This window comes from Heptranchias perlo, unplaced genomic scaffold (assembly GCF_035084215.1).
Source record: "Heptranchias perlo isolate sHepPer1 unplaced genomic scaffold, sHepPer1.hap1 HAP1_SCAFFOLD_241, whole genome shotgun sequence".
Classification (NCBI taxonomy): domain Eukaryota; kingdom Metazoa; phylum Chordata; class Chondrichthyes; order Hexanchiformes; family Hexanchidae; genus Heptranchias; species Heptranchias perlo.
The window spans coordinates 339774-353111 of NW_027139253.1; the positions used below are offsets into that span (position 1 = coordinate 339774).

The window sequence follows — 13338 nt, forward strand, 5'->3', positions numbered from 1 at the left end:
GGAAGGATAATGCACAAAAATAGGGAAGAAGACAGAGAGTCAAAGAGACAGAGGGCCATTAATATAGGAATAGAAAAAAAAAACGACACAAATAAGGAAGAACTGAAAAAAAGTGGATTCAAAAGCTTTTCAGCAACCTGTCTGCACAAATTACTACTTGAAAAGGAAGGGGTTGCACTGAGTAATCGAACTCGATGGACTGTCCAAGCATCTCAGCTGGGAGCTGCACTTTTTTCATCGGTTTTTAAAACTGAGTGTTTTGTTTTAAATATTGAATAATTCTAAAATCCTGTTAAATGCTTTAAAATAAAATGCTGTAAACTGTAGACTGGCTCTGTCTAATTACTATTGATCAAATCTCATTCCGGAAGATACACATGGATTGTTGCACTAAATAGTTGAACTGACTCTTAACAGAAGAGTTTAGTTGGAATTCAACAAAATGGCGAAGCTGTCAATCAATATAATGTTGTTCCCTAAATACAAAGGCACAACCACTGAACATATTTATGATCTCGCAAAATTCCATGTGCAATTAAATATGTGTTAATGAACTGGAAACAGTCTGTTTTCAGCTCACTTGTTTTTATTGTTTAAATAATTTAACAATTATTGTAACCGGATATTTCACCATGCTCTTGAACTGCTCTCTGAACTTGGTCTGTGTCACCCCATAGATAAATGTATTTGTGCAGCAATTTACATTCCGCAGCATATGTCCGAATTCTCGAAGAATATATAAAGTATCAGAGTAATCTGAGGGATCTATTCCTGTAATGGTGTAATATAAGAAATCGACAACATACATGAGCCACAAAAGTATGAAGCTGCCGGATATGGTGAAGAGTAAAATCACAGACCATCTCCTGCTCTCCATCTCTGGGTCATTGCGATTACCTCCCTTGCTCAGACTCCTCAATCCCATACGAACCCGACTGGCGACTAAAATATATCTGACGGTCAGAGCGTTGAGCAACAAAATTAAAGTGAATGGGAGCAATGGAGTTAAAACCGTATCAAACCAGTCAAATACCACCCATCCTGGATCATTAAAATAGCTTGATTTCGGATAACAGAACCAAGCTACATTGTCGAATATTTCCCCGGGTTCATATGCGAAGTTGAAGGTAACGTTTTTCATAAAGAACAGAATGCAGGTTGTTCCTATAACCACAGCCGTCGTTTTGTGGGTGCAATATTTAGTTTTCAGCTTCTGGCAACAAATTGCGACAAACCGATCAAAGGAGAAAGTGACTGTGAACCAGACAGAACAGTCTGTAGTCGCACCACGCAGGACAGCGATAACACTACACACAGGAGTGATGTCCAGGAAACATAGTGGGAAATAATGATAATTGATCTGATACAATATGACCTCAGTGAAAATGACCAGTAGATCCGACGTTGCCATGGCCAACAGGTAGCGAGTGACATTCTTGGAGAGCCCACATTTTCCCCTAGGCAGGATCACAATCGCCACTAAATTAATTGTAAGAGAGAAGGGGAAAGTGACAGGAAATTACAGATCAAACTCAATGAGCCATTCTGCAGGCCCGAGCCCAGGCAGTACATGTATGAGTTTAGGGAAATCCCAGTGTTCTCAAACAAGGTGTTGCGTTGTCAGCCGTGTTAGTGCTGGCACTCTTACGTCAGAGTCATGAAAGTGATGAGTTTCGAGTCCCACATCCAGAGAGTACAGTACCAGATCTAGGCTAGCACTAATCGTCGCATTGCTGGAGGTATGGTTTTTTTGGATAAGAAGTTAAACCGCCCTCACAGGTGGGCGTTAATGACCCCACGGCAGTATCCAAAGAGTGGGATAGTCCGCCCCAGTGTTCTGGAGAATATTTATCCCTCAACCAACATCACTAAGACAGATTATCTAGTTATCGTCCCATTGCTGTTTGTGGGATCTTGCTGTGTGCAGGTTGGCTGCAATTTGTCCACATTACAACAGTGGCAACACTTCAAAAGTACTTCATTAGGTGTCGGACGTCCTCGGGTCTTGGAAGGTGTTTAAATAAATTCAAGCCTTTTTTATCCTTTCGAGGGCCATCCGCCTATTGTTTGTAGCAGGGCCACTGTACAGGGATTACGAGTAGGAAAGTGGGAGTGTTCATTCAACTCAGGCCAGAGCCAATAAGGCTCCCTAATCCATCCTTAAAACCTTTTTGGCAGCATTCCCTCAGCAATGCACTGAACTTCCAGCCTGGATTATGAGCTCAAGTGTCTGGAGTGAACCCAGGACCTTTTGATTAATCGGCGTGTGAATGAACAATAGAGATAAGGCTTACACCGAATAGGATACTTCTGGGATTGAAGAAAGTGAGGTCATACCGAACTTTTAGATAATCCAAGCCAACAGGACTGGAGGACACAAATTCAGGGGTACGAATTGACAAATTCATGCCCGACTCTAGAAAGTATATCTTTGCACAGTCAGAAAATTAATCTGAATGCAGATAGTTAAGACATAACCTTGCTCTTTGTCCCTGGATATAATTTTCAATACGTAAGCTTGCGACAGATTGAAATTAACAAAACAGGAAGACAGCTCCATCGAATTGAGAGAAGTCACTATAAACGAACACTTAAAAAGTTTATTCGAGATATGAGTTCAAAATGGATTGATCCACTCCATTTATTGCCCCAGATTCAGTTCAATTCTACAATGACAGAAACTCTCAGTAATAAATGGTCAACATAGTCAGGTGTCTCAATCCGGTTATTGACCCTCACTCAGTACAATTTTACAGTTACTGATACTCCCAGTAATACGTGGTCAGTTTCTTTTCTGAGTCAGAAGTTTGTGGATTTATTTCCCACTCCAGCGACTTGAGCAAAAATATCGGCTGACATTTCCCACACTACTGTCGGAGATGCCATCTTTCGGATGAGACATTACACCGAGATCCCGTCAGACCTTTCGGGTGACCTTCCATGGCACTATTTCGAAGAAGAATGAGGGAGTTTTCCCCGGTGTCCTGGCCCATATTTAATCCTCAACCAACATCAGTAAAACAGATTATCTGGTAATTATCACATTGCTGACTGTAGGACCTTGGTGAGCTCAAATTGTCTGCCACGTTTCCTGCACGTCAAAATTAGTTCATTGGCTATAAAACGCTTTGAGACTTCCTGAGGTAATGAAAGGCGCTGCATAAATTCAACCCGTTCTTTTTTTGGTCACTGGGTTTGTGTCTTACACTCAGTATAGTTCGACAATGACAGATGTTGCCAGCAATATATGGCAACTGGGTTTCGGTGACCACAGTGATTGATCAAGACAGAGACTGAACCTTTAACGCTGTGAATTGCTAACAGAGTGAAGTTTTTCAACTGGGAATTTGGTGAGTGTGGGAATTAGGTTCAGAGGGCAAAGGAGGTGCTTAGTCAACTGGAGGAGCTCGAGCTCCGGGTTTATGAGCTTGAGTAATAGCTGGCGTCACTGCAGTGCATCCGTGAGGCTGAACTACGTGGATAGCACGTTTCTGGAGGTGGTCATCGCACAGTTTAAGAGAGTGCAGGCAGAGAGGGACTGGGTGACCGCCAGACCGACAAGGAGGACCAGGCAGGTATTGTAGGAGTCCCCTGAGTGCATCTCACTCTCTAACCAGTATTCAGTTATGAATGCTGGTGAGCGAGAGGGTTCCTCTGGGGAGTGCATCCAGACCCAAGACCTTAGCACCAAGGTCGCTTAGCTGCGTGGGGTGGCGGGAGAATGGTCAGGAGAGCAACAGTGATCGGGGATTCTGCAGTTCGGGGAGCACACAGGCTTTTCTGCTGCCGCAGACGTGAATCCAGGATGATATGTTGCCTTCTTGGTGCCACGGTCAATGATATCACTGATCAGTTGCAGAATATTCTGGGGATGGGGGGGAGGGGTGAAGAATCAGAGGTCGTGGTCGATATTGTTCTCAACAACATAGGTATAAAGATGGATGAGGTCCTACAGGCAGATTTTAAGGAGTTTGGAAAGAGATTAACAAGCAGGACCTCAAAGGTAGCAATCTCCGGATTACTCTCAGAATCACAAGCCGGCGAGTATAGAAATAGAAGGAAAAATCAGATGAATATGTGGCTGTAGACATGTTGCAGGAGGAGGGCTTTAGATTCCTGGGGCAGTTCTGGAACAGGTGGGAGCTGTACAGACTGGACGGGTAGCACCTCGATGGAGTTGGGACCAAAGTCCTCAAGGAGAGGCTCGCCAGTGGTATGGGCGGGGGGGGGGGGGGCGTGAAGATTAACCATTTTATTCGGGCGATGGACACCAGGATGTAGCATTGGAAAGGAGAAACAAGTTGCACAAATGATTGGGAGAGAAAAAAGAGCACTAGAATAAGAAATAGTCCGATATTATGTTGAATCAGACTAAGAGAGAGTTAAAGAAAGTCCACAATTTGATTGCAGTGCATGTGTGTAAACGCACGTGGCGAGGTAAACAAGGTTGGTGAGCTGCAGGCGGAAATAGCTAAATGGGAATATGATGTCGTGGCTCAAAGAAGGGCAGGATTGTGTACTAAATATTCCTGGATACAAGGTGTTCAGGAAAGATAGGGAAGAAAAGTGTCGCAGTACTGATTAAGGAGAATATTGCAGTGCTGGAGAGGTCAAGGAGAGAAAGGTTCCATTGTTCTATTGGGTGTATACCATAGGCCACCAGAATATCGAGGAGCAAATTTGCAGCGAAATTACAGAGAGGTGCAAAAGCCATACAGCAGTGATAACTGGGGACTTCAATTATCTTAATATAGACAGGATGTGGAGATGCCGGTGATGGACTGGGGTTGACAATTGTAAACAATTTTACAACACCAAGTTATAGTCCAGCAATTTTATTTTAAATTCACAAGCTTTCGGAGATTTTCTCCTTCCTCAGGCAAATGTTTCAAGATCTCCTTGAAGCCTACGCATTTATACATATTGAACAATACATGGTGTTTACAGACTGCCCCTGCAACTGCCCGTTGCCAAGGCAATCACCGTGTTCAGACAGAGAGGTGTTACCTGCAGAACCTCCGAATACACATTCAACAAAAAAACAAACAGGGAAAAAAAACAGAGAAAAAAAAACACAGAGAGAGGCAGAAACATCCGGAAGGCAGAGAGAGCCAGCAAATGACCCATTATATTAAAAACAGATAACATTTGTTCGCTGGTGGGGTAACGTGTAGCGTGACATGAACCCAAGATCCCGGTTGAGGCCGTCCTCATGGGTGCGGAACTTGGCTATCAATTTCTGCTCGACGATTTTGCGTTGTCGTGTGTCTCGAAGGCCGCCTTGGAGTACGCTTACCCGAAGGTCGGTGGATGAATGTCCATGACTGCTGAAGTGTTCCCCGACTGGGAGGGAACCCTCCTGTTTGGCGATTGTTGCGCGGTGTCCGTTCATCCGTTGTCGCAGCGTCTGCATGGTCTCGCCAATGTACCATGCTCTGGGGCATCCTTTCCTGCAACGTATGAGGTAGACAACGTTGGCTGAGTCACAGGAGTATGAACCATGCACCTGGTGGGTGGTGTCATCTCGTGTGATGGTGGTATCTGTGTCGATGATCTGGCATGTCTTGCAGAGGTTACCGTGGCAGGGTTGTGTGGCAGGGTTCTGTGGCGTTGTGTGGCAGGGTTGTGTGGCAGGGTTGTGTGGCGTCCACGACGCCACACAACCCTGCCACGGTAACCTCTGCAAGACATGCCAGATCATCGACACAGATACCACCATCACACGAGATGACACCACCCACCAGGTGCATGGTTCATACTCCTGTGACTCAGCCAACGTTGTCTACCTCATACGTTGCAGGAAAGGATGCCCCAGAGCATGGTACATTGGCGAGACCATGCAGACGCTGCGACAACGGATGAACGGACACCGCGCAACAATCGCCAAACAGGAGGGTTCCCTCCCAGTCGGGGAACACTTCAGCAGTCATGGACATTCATCCACCGACCTTCGGGTAAGCGTACTCCAAGGCGGCCTTCGAGACACACGACAACGCAAAATCGTCGAGCAGAAATTGATAGCCAAGTTCCGCACCCATGAGGACGGCCTCAACCGGGATCTTGGGTTCATGTCACGCTACACGTTACCCCACCAGCGAACAAATGTTATCTGTTTTTAATATAATGGGTCATTTGCTGGCTCTCTCTGCCTTCCGGATGTTTCTGCCTCTCTCTGTGTTTTTTTTTCTCTGTTTTTTTTCCCTGTTTGTTTTTTTGTTGAATGTGTATTCGGAGGTTCTGCAGGTAACACCTCTCTGTCTGAACACGGTGATTGCCTTGGCAACGGGCAGTTGCAGGGGCAGTCTGTAAACACCATGTATTGTTCAATATGTATAAATGCGTAGGCTTCAAGGAGATCTTAATATAGACAGGGATAACAATAATAATATCAGGGGCACAGGGGGGGAGCAATCTTTGAAATGTGTCCAGGATTACTTTGTTATCTAGTACGTCTCCAGCTCAATGAAGAAGGAGGCATTGCTGGAATTGTTTCGAGGGAATGAGGTCGGCAGAAGCGGAGCAAGTGTCAGTGCGGGAGCATTTAGGGAGCAGCGAACATAGTATCATGAGGTTTAGAATAGCTATGGAAAAGGACATTGACCACTTTAAAGTAAAGATACTCAAATGGAGGAGGTCTAATTTCAGTGGAATGAAAGAGATCTAGCCCGGGTAAATTGGAATCAAAGATTGGCGGGCAAAACTGTAATTGAACAGTGGGCGGCCTTTAAGGAGGAAATGTTTCCGTTACAGTCTTGGCACATTCCGACGAGGCAGAAAGGTAGGGCAACTAAAGCCAGAGCTCTCTGGATGAAAAAAAGAGATAGTGAGTAAGATGAAACGGAAAAAAGGGGCGTATGACAGATGTCAGGTTTATGATACAAGTGAAAACAAGGCTGAATATTGAAAGTTCAGAGGAGAAGTGAAAAAGGAAATAAGAGGGACAAAGAGAGAGTATGAAAATAGACTGGTGACCAACATAAAAGGGAATTCTAAAGACTTCTACAGATTCGTAAACAGTAATCGGGTAGTAAGAGGGTTGAGGCCGATTCGGGAACATAAAGGAGATCTACTCATGGAGGCACAGGGGATGGCTGAAGATTTAAATGAGTAATTTGCATCTGTCTTTAAAAATGAAACAGATGCTGCTGCAGTCTGAGTAAAGGAAGATATAGTTGAGATACTGGATGGGCTAAAAATTGATAAAGAAGAGGGACTTGAAAGGCTGGCAGTAATTAAAGTAGATAAGTCATCCACTCCGGGTGGGATGCATCCGAAGTTGATGAGGGCAATAAGGGTGAGAATTGAAGAGTCACTGGCCATAATTTTCCAAAAAAAATAAAATAAGGGATGGTGCCAGAGGACTGGAGAATTGCAAATATTGCACCCATGTTCAAAAAAGGGTGTAAGTCTAAATCCAGCAACTATAGGCCAGTCAAGTCAACCTCAGTGATGGGAAACCTTTTCGAAACGATAATTCGGGAGAGAATTAACAGCGACTTGGACGAGGGTACATTGATCAGAGAAAGCTAGCACGGATTTGTTAAAGGCAAATAATGTTTAACTAACCTGTTAGAGTTTTTTAATGAGGTAACAGAGAGGGTAGATGAGGACAATGCGGTTGATGTGGTGTATATGGAGTTTCAAAAGGCGTTTGATTCAGTGTCGCACAAGATTGCAACGTTGATACAGAATTGGCAAAGGAACAGGAAGCAGAGAATACCGGTGAACGGTTGTTTTTCGGACTGGAGGGATGTGTACAGTGGTGTTCCCCAGGGGTCGGTGCTGGGACCACTGCTTTTCTTGATATATATTAATGACTTGGAGGACTTGGGTGCAGAGGGCACAATTTCCTAATTTGCAAATGACACAAAACTTGGAAGAGTAGTGAACTGTGAGGAGGATAGTGTTAGGCTTCAAGAGGACATAGACAGGCTGGTGGCATTGATAGACATGTGGCAGATGAAATTTAAGCCATAAAAATGCGAACTGATTCATTTCCGTAGGAAGAACGAGAAGAGGCAATGTAAACTGGAGGGCACAACTCTAAAAGGGATACAGGAACAGAGAGATCTGACGATATATGTGCACAAATCGTTGAAGGTTGCAGGGCAGGTTAAGAAAGTTGTTAAAAAGCATACGGGATGCTGGACTTTATAAATGGAGGCATAGAGTACAAAAGTATAGAAGTCATGATAAACATTTAGAAAACACTAGTTCCGCCACAACTGGTGTATTGCGCCCAGTTCTGGGCATTGCACTTCAGGAAAGAAGTGAGGGCCTTATAGAGGCTGCAGAAGAGATTTAGTGGAATGATTCCAGAGATGAGAGACTTTAGTTACGTGGCTAGACTGGAGAAGCTGGGGTTGTTCACCTTCGAACAGAGACGGGTGCGAGGAGAATCGATAGAGGTATTCAAAATCATGAAGGATCTAGACAGAACAGATAGAGAGAAATTGTTCCCATTGGTGAAAGTGTCATGAACCAGTGGACATAGATTTAAGGTGATCAGCAAAAGAATCAAAGGAGACATGAGGAAAAACTTTCTGACGCAGCGAGTGGTTAGGACCTGGAATGCACTGCCGGAGGGGGTGGTGGAGGCAGATTCAAATATGGCCTTCAAAGGGGAAGTGGATAAATACTTGATAGGAAAAAAATGCAGGGCTACGGGGATAGGGCGGAGGTGTGGGACCAGCTGGATTGCTCTTGCATCGAGCCAGCGCAGACTCGGTGGGCCGAGTGTTCTCTTTCCGTGCTGTAACCTTTCAATAATTCTATGGTTTGACAATTGTGAGGCTGAGAATACAGGTGAGAACCAGGCTGAATATACAAAGTTCAGTGGGCATGTGAAAAGGGAAATAAGAGGGGCAAAGAGAGAGTATGAGAATAGACTGGTGGCCAACATAAGAGGGAATCCAGAGGCTTCAATATGCATGTAAACAGCAAACTGGAAGTAAGAGGAGGAGTAGGGCCTATTAGAGACCAAAAAGGAGATGTACTCATCGAGGCATAGTGCATGGCAGAGGTATTAAATGAGTACTTTGCATCTGTCTTTACAGAAGAAGATGCTGCCAAAGGCTCGGTAAAGGGATATTTAGTTGAGATACTGGATGGATTAAAAATTGGTAGAAAGAAGTACAAGAAAGGCGAGCGGTCCTTAAGGTCGATCAGTCACCCGGTCCGGATGGGTGCATCGCTGATTGCCGAGGGAAGTAATGGTGAAAATTGCGGAAGTTTAGGCCATAATCTACCAAACATCCCTAGAGACGGAGGTGGTGCCAGACGACTGGAGAACTGAATTTTTTACACCCTGTTCAAAAAAGGTTGTGAAGATAAACCCAGCAACTATAGGCCAGTCAGTTTAACCTCGGTGGTGGGGAAACATTTAGAAACAATAATCCGGGACAAAATTAACAGTCATTTGGAGTAGCGGGGATTGATAAGGTAAAGCCAGCACGGATTTTTTAAAGGCAAATCTTTTTCAACGAACTTGATCAAGTTTTATGACGAGGTAACGGAGAGTGTAGATGAGGGCAATGCCACTGATGGAGTGTATATGGAATTTCAAAAGGCGTTTGATAAAGTTCTGCATAATAGGCTTATCATCAAGATTCAAGCCCATAGAATACATGGGTCAGTAGCTGCATGGATAGAGAATTGGCGAAGTAATAGGACGCAGAGAGTACTGGTGAACGGCTGTTATTCGGACTGGAGGGAGGTGAACAGTGATGTTCCCCAGGGGTCGGTGCTGGGACCACTACTTTTCCTGATCTATATTAATGACATGGAGGACTTGGGTGGACAGGGCATAATTTCCTAATTTGCAAATGAAACAAAACCTGGAAGTGTATTGAACAGTGAGGAGGATAACGATAGACTTCAAGAGGACATAGACAGGTTGGTGGCATGGGCCCACCCGTGGAAGATGAAATTTAATGCAGAAAAATGCGAAGTGATACATTTTGATAGGAAGAATGAGGATATTCAATAAAACCGAAAGGGAACAACTATAACAGTGGTGCCGAAACAGTGAGACCTGAGGGTATAAGTGCATAAATCGTTGAAGGTAGCAGGGCAGCTTGAGAAAGCAATTAAGAAAAATCGTACGGGATCCTAGGCTTTGTAAATGGAGGCGAAGAGTACAAAAGCAAGGAGGACATGATGAACCTTTACAAAACTCTGGTTCGGCCACAACTGGTGCATTGTGTCCAGTTCTGGGCACCGCACTTTAGGAAAGAAGTGAAGGCCTGAGAAAAGGTGCAGAAGAAATTTAATAGAATGATTCCAGGGAGGAGGGACTTTAGACCCTGGATAGACTGGAGAAGCTGGGGTTGTTCTCCTTGAAACAGAGACGATTGATACGAGATTTGATAGTCGTATTCAAAATCATGAAGGGTCTAGACAGAATAGATAGAGAGAACTGTTCTCATTCGAGGAAGGGTCAATAACCAGAGGACGTGGATTTCAGGTGACTGGCAAAAGAACCAAAATTGACATGGGGACAAACTTTTTTACACATCCAGTGGTTCGGATCTGGAATGCACTCTCCGAGATGGTGGTGAAGGCAGTTTCAATCATGGCCTTCAAAGGGAAATGGATAAGTAATTGAAATCAAAAAGAAATGCAGGACTACGGGGATAGGGCGTGGGAGTGGGACCAGCTGGATTGCTTTTGCACTGAGCTGGCATGGATTTATGGGCCGAATGGCCTGCTTCCGTGCTGTCAGCTTTCTGTGGTTCTATGAATACACGTGATTTTTACCAAGGGACCATAAACTAATCTTTCAATTAAAAAATAAATAAATGTTAAATAAAAAATGCATAAAATTAAAAATTATTAATTAATCAATGACTATTTTGAAATTAAGCTAAATTCATTTACTAAATATCATCTAGATCTCAAGTGACTCTATTGGTCGTAAAAATAAACGACTGATTAAATAAATAAAAAACTCTATATTGCATTACAGGCTTTGTGTCGGCATTGTTATATGTGGGAGCTTGTGGACAGTGAGACTATCCCGGATTGCCACATCTGCAGTAAATGTCTCTGCCTTGAGACACTCCGGCTCAGAGCCTTTGAACTGGACTCTGAGGTAAAGATACTTTGTCACATAAGTGAGGGGGATGCAGGGGAGGAGGACACGCAGAAACTGATCCTATCCAACAGGTGCGAGGCACTTGATATCTGTGAGAATAAGGATGAAGGCCACAGGGACGACGCCCAGGCTGACCATGGAGCAATTGACCCTCCAAGCGGGGTTGGAGAGGCTCAGAATAGAAAGGTTCTAGTCATCGGGGGTTCAATAATCGGGGGCTAGATATTCGCAATTAAGACTACAGGGGGCTGTGTTGCCTACTTGGTGAAAAGGCAAAGGATATCTCGGAGCAACTGGAGAGCAACTTAGAAAGGGAAGGAGAGGGTCAAGTTTTCTTGGTCCACGTCAGCAACAATGACATAAGGAAAAACAAGGAGGATTTCGTGCTAGGAGAATATCAGACGCCAGGAACTAAATTAAAAAGGAGAACCTCACGGTTGTAATCTTAGGTTCACTATCCAAGCCACGTGCTAATTGGCATAGCGATAGGTAGATCAACCAGGTTAATGCGTAGCTGAAAGGCTGATGTCGGAGGGAAAGGGTTCCATTTCATGGGAAACTGACACCAGTGTTTGGAGAGGAAGGAGCTGTACCTTTGGAACGGGATCCATTTGAACCGGAATGGGACCAGTGTCCGAGTGGAATGGATAAATAGAGCGGTGGATAAGGCTTTGAACTAGCAAGATTGGGGGGAGGGATCTGGTAGCATAACACAGCCTAAGGATAACTGAAGCAGGAGATGAGTGTAATGGTCAGACCAGTGTTGGAATAAAGGTAACATAAACGGTCAAGTAACAAATACAATCAGAAAACAGAAATATAAAAAGACTGTTAATAATAAAGTAAAAGGAACAACTATTAACAATGAATTAAACTGCCTGGAGAGCACTTCAAACAGCGTCAAAAATAAAACTGGGAAACTGTAGGCAATAATCCATAGTAAGGATCCGGATGTAATAAATGAAACATGGCTAAATAAAGAGCAGGACTGGCAACTAAATATTGCAGGCTATAACATAACCAGAAAGAATAAGTGAGGGAAGAAGATGATGGGAGGTGGAGGGAGCTGTAACAGCTGTACCAATTAGGGATGACATAATTGCAAGGGAAAAACGGACATAACGAACAGAAGGACAGAAACAGAATCCGTCTGGATTGAATTAAAGATAAACATTTACATACAGCTAGATTTATACATAAATAGCAAACGCGTTGTCAAAGGAAGTGTGGGACCTGTTATGGACAGAAAAGATCTTCTTCTGGAGGCGGAGGGAATTGCTGAGGTTCTAAATGAATACTTTGCATCGAACTTCATTGAAGAACAGGATACTGTCTTTGTAGCAGTAAAGGAGGAGATAGTAGCGATATTGGACAGGATAGAAATGGATAAAGAGGATGTACTTAAAAGATTGGCAGTACTCAAAGTAGCAAAGTCACCCGGTCCAAATGGGATGCATCGTAGTTTACTGAGGGAAGTAAGGGTGGAAATTGCGAAAGCTCTGGACACAATCTTCCACTCCTCCTTAGATATGGGATGGTGCCGGAGGACTGGAGGATTGCAAAATGTTACACCCCTGTTCAAATAAAGGGGCGAGGGATAAACCCGGCAATTACAGGCCAGTCACCCGAACGTCAGTGGTGGGGAAACGTTTAGAGACAATAATCCGGGACAAAATTAATTGGTACTTGGAAAGTATGGGCTAATAAATGAAAGTCTGCATGGATTTGTTAAAGAAAAATCGTGTTTGACTAGCTTGATTGAGTTCGTTGATGAAGTAATGGAGAGGGTTGATGAGGGTAGTGTGGTTGATGTTGTGTATATGGACTTGAAAAAGACAAGTGATGAAGTTCTTCATAATAGAGTTGTTGGCAAAAATGAAGCCAATGAAATTAATGGGACAGTGTCAGCGTGCAAACCAAACTGGCTGAGGGACATATATATTAATGAACTGGACTTGGGTGGAGAAGGCATTATTTCAGAGTTTGCAGATGAGACGAAACTCAGAAATGTACTAAATAATGTGGAGGATAGTAACATACTTCAGGACGACATAGACAGACTGGTGAAATGGGCAGAGACATGGCAGATGAAATTTTACGCAGAGAAGTGTGAAGTGATGCATTTTGGTAGGAAGAATGAGGACAGACATTATAAACTAAATGGTACAATTTTAAAAGGGGTGGAGGAACAGAGAGACCTGGGCGTGCACTCAGACAAATCTTTGAAGGTGGCAGGACAAGTG

At 43.9% G+C, this 13338-nt stretch overlaps 1 protein-coding gene across 1 annotated transcript; it reads right to left on the minus strand.

Moving 5' to 3' along the window:
• Window positions 1–586: 586 nt before the first annotated feature.
• On the minus strand, window positions 587–10200 carry LOC137310320 (probable G-protein coupled receptor 139). Its single transcript, XM_067978178.1, has 2 exons — window positions 10146–10200; window positions 587–1506 (listed from the first exon to the last, which is right to left on the minus strand). Exons 1-2 carry the CDS (start codon window positions 10198–10200, stop codon window positions 587–589), a joined length of 975 nt encoding a protein of 324 aa, XP_067834279.1.
• Window positions 10201–13338: the final 3138 nt, after the last annotated feature.

Coding starts and splice junctions, on each gene's coding strand:
- LOC137310320 (XM_067978178.1), bottom strand. CDS start 10,200: ATGCACCAGTTGTGGCCGAACCAGAGTTTTGTAAAGGTTCATCATGTC. Junction 1,507..10,145: donor GGTTCATCATGTCCTCCTTG/CTTTTGTACTCT, acceptor TTCCTGTCACTT/TCCCCTTCTCTCTTACAATT.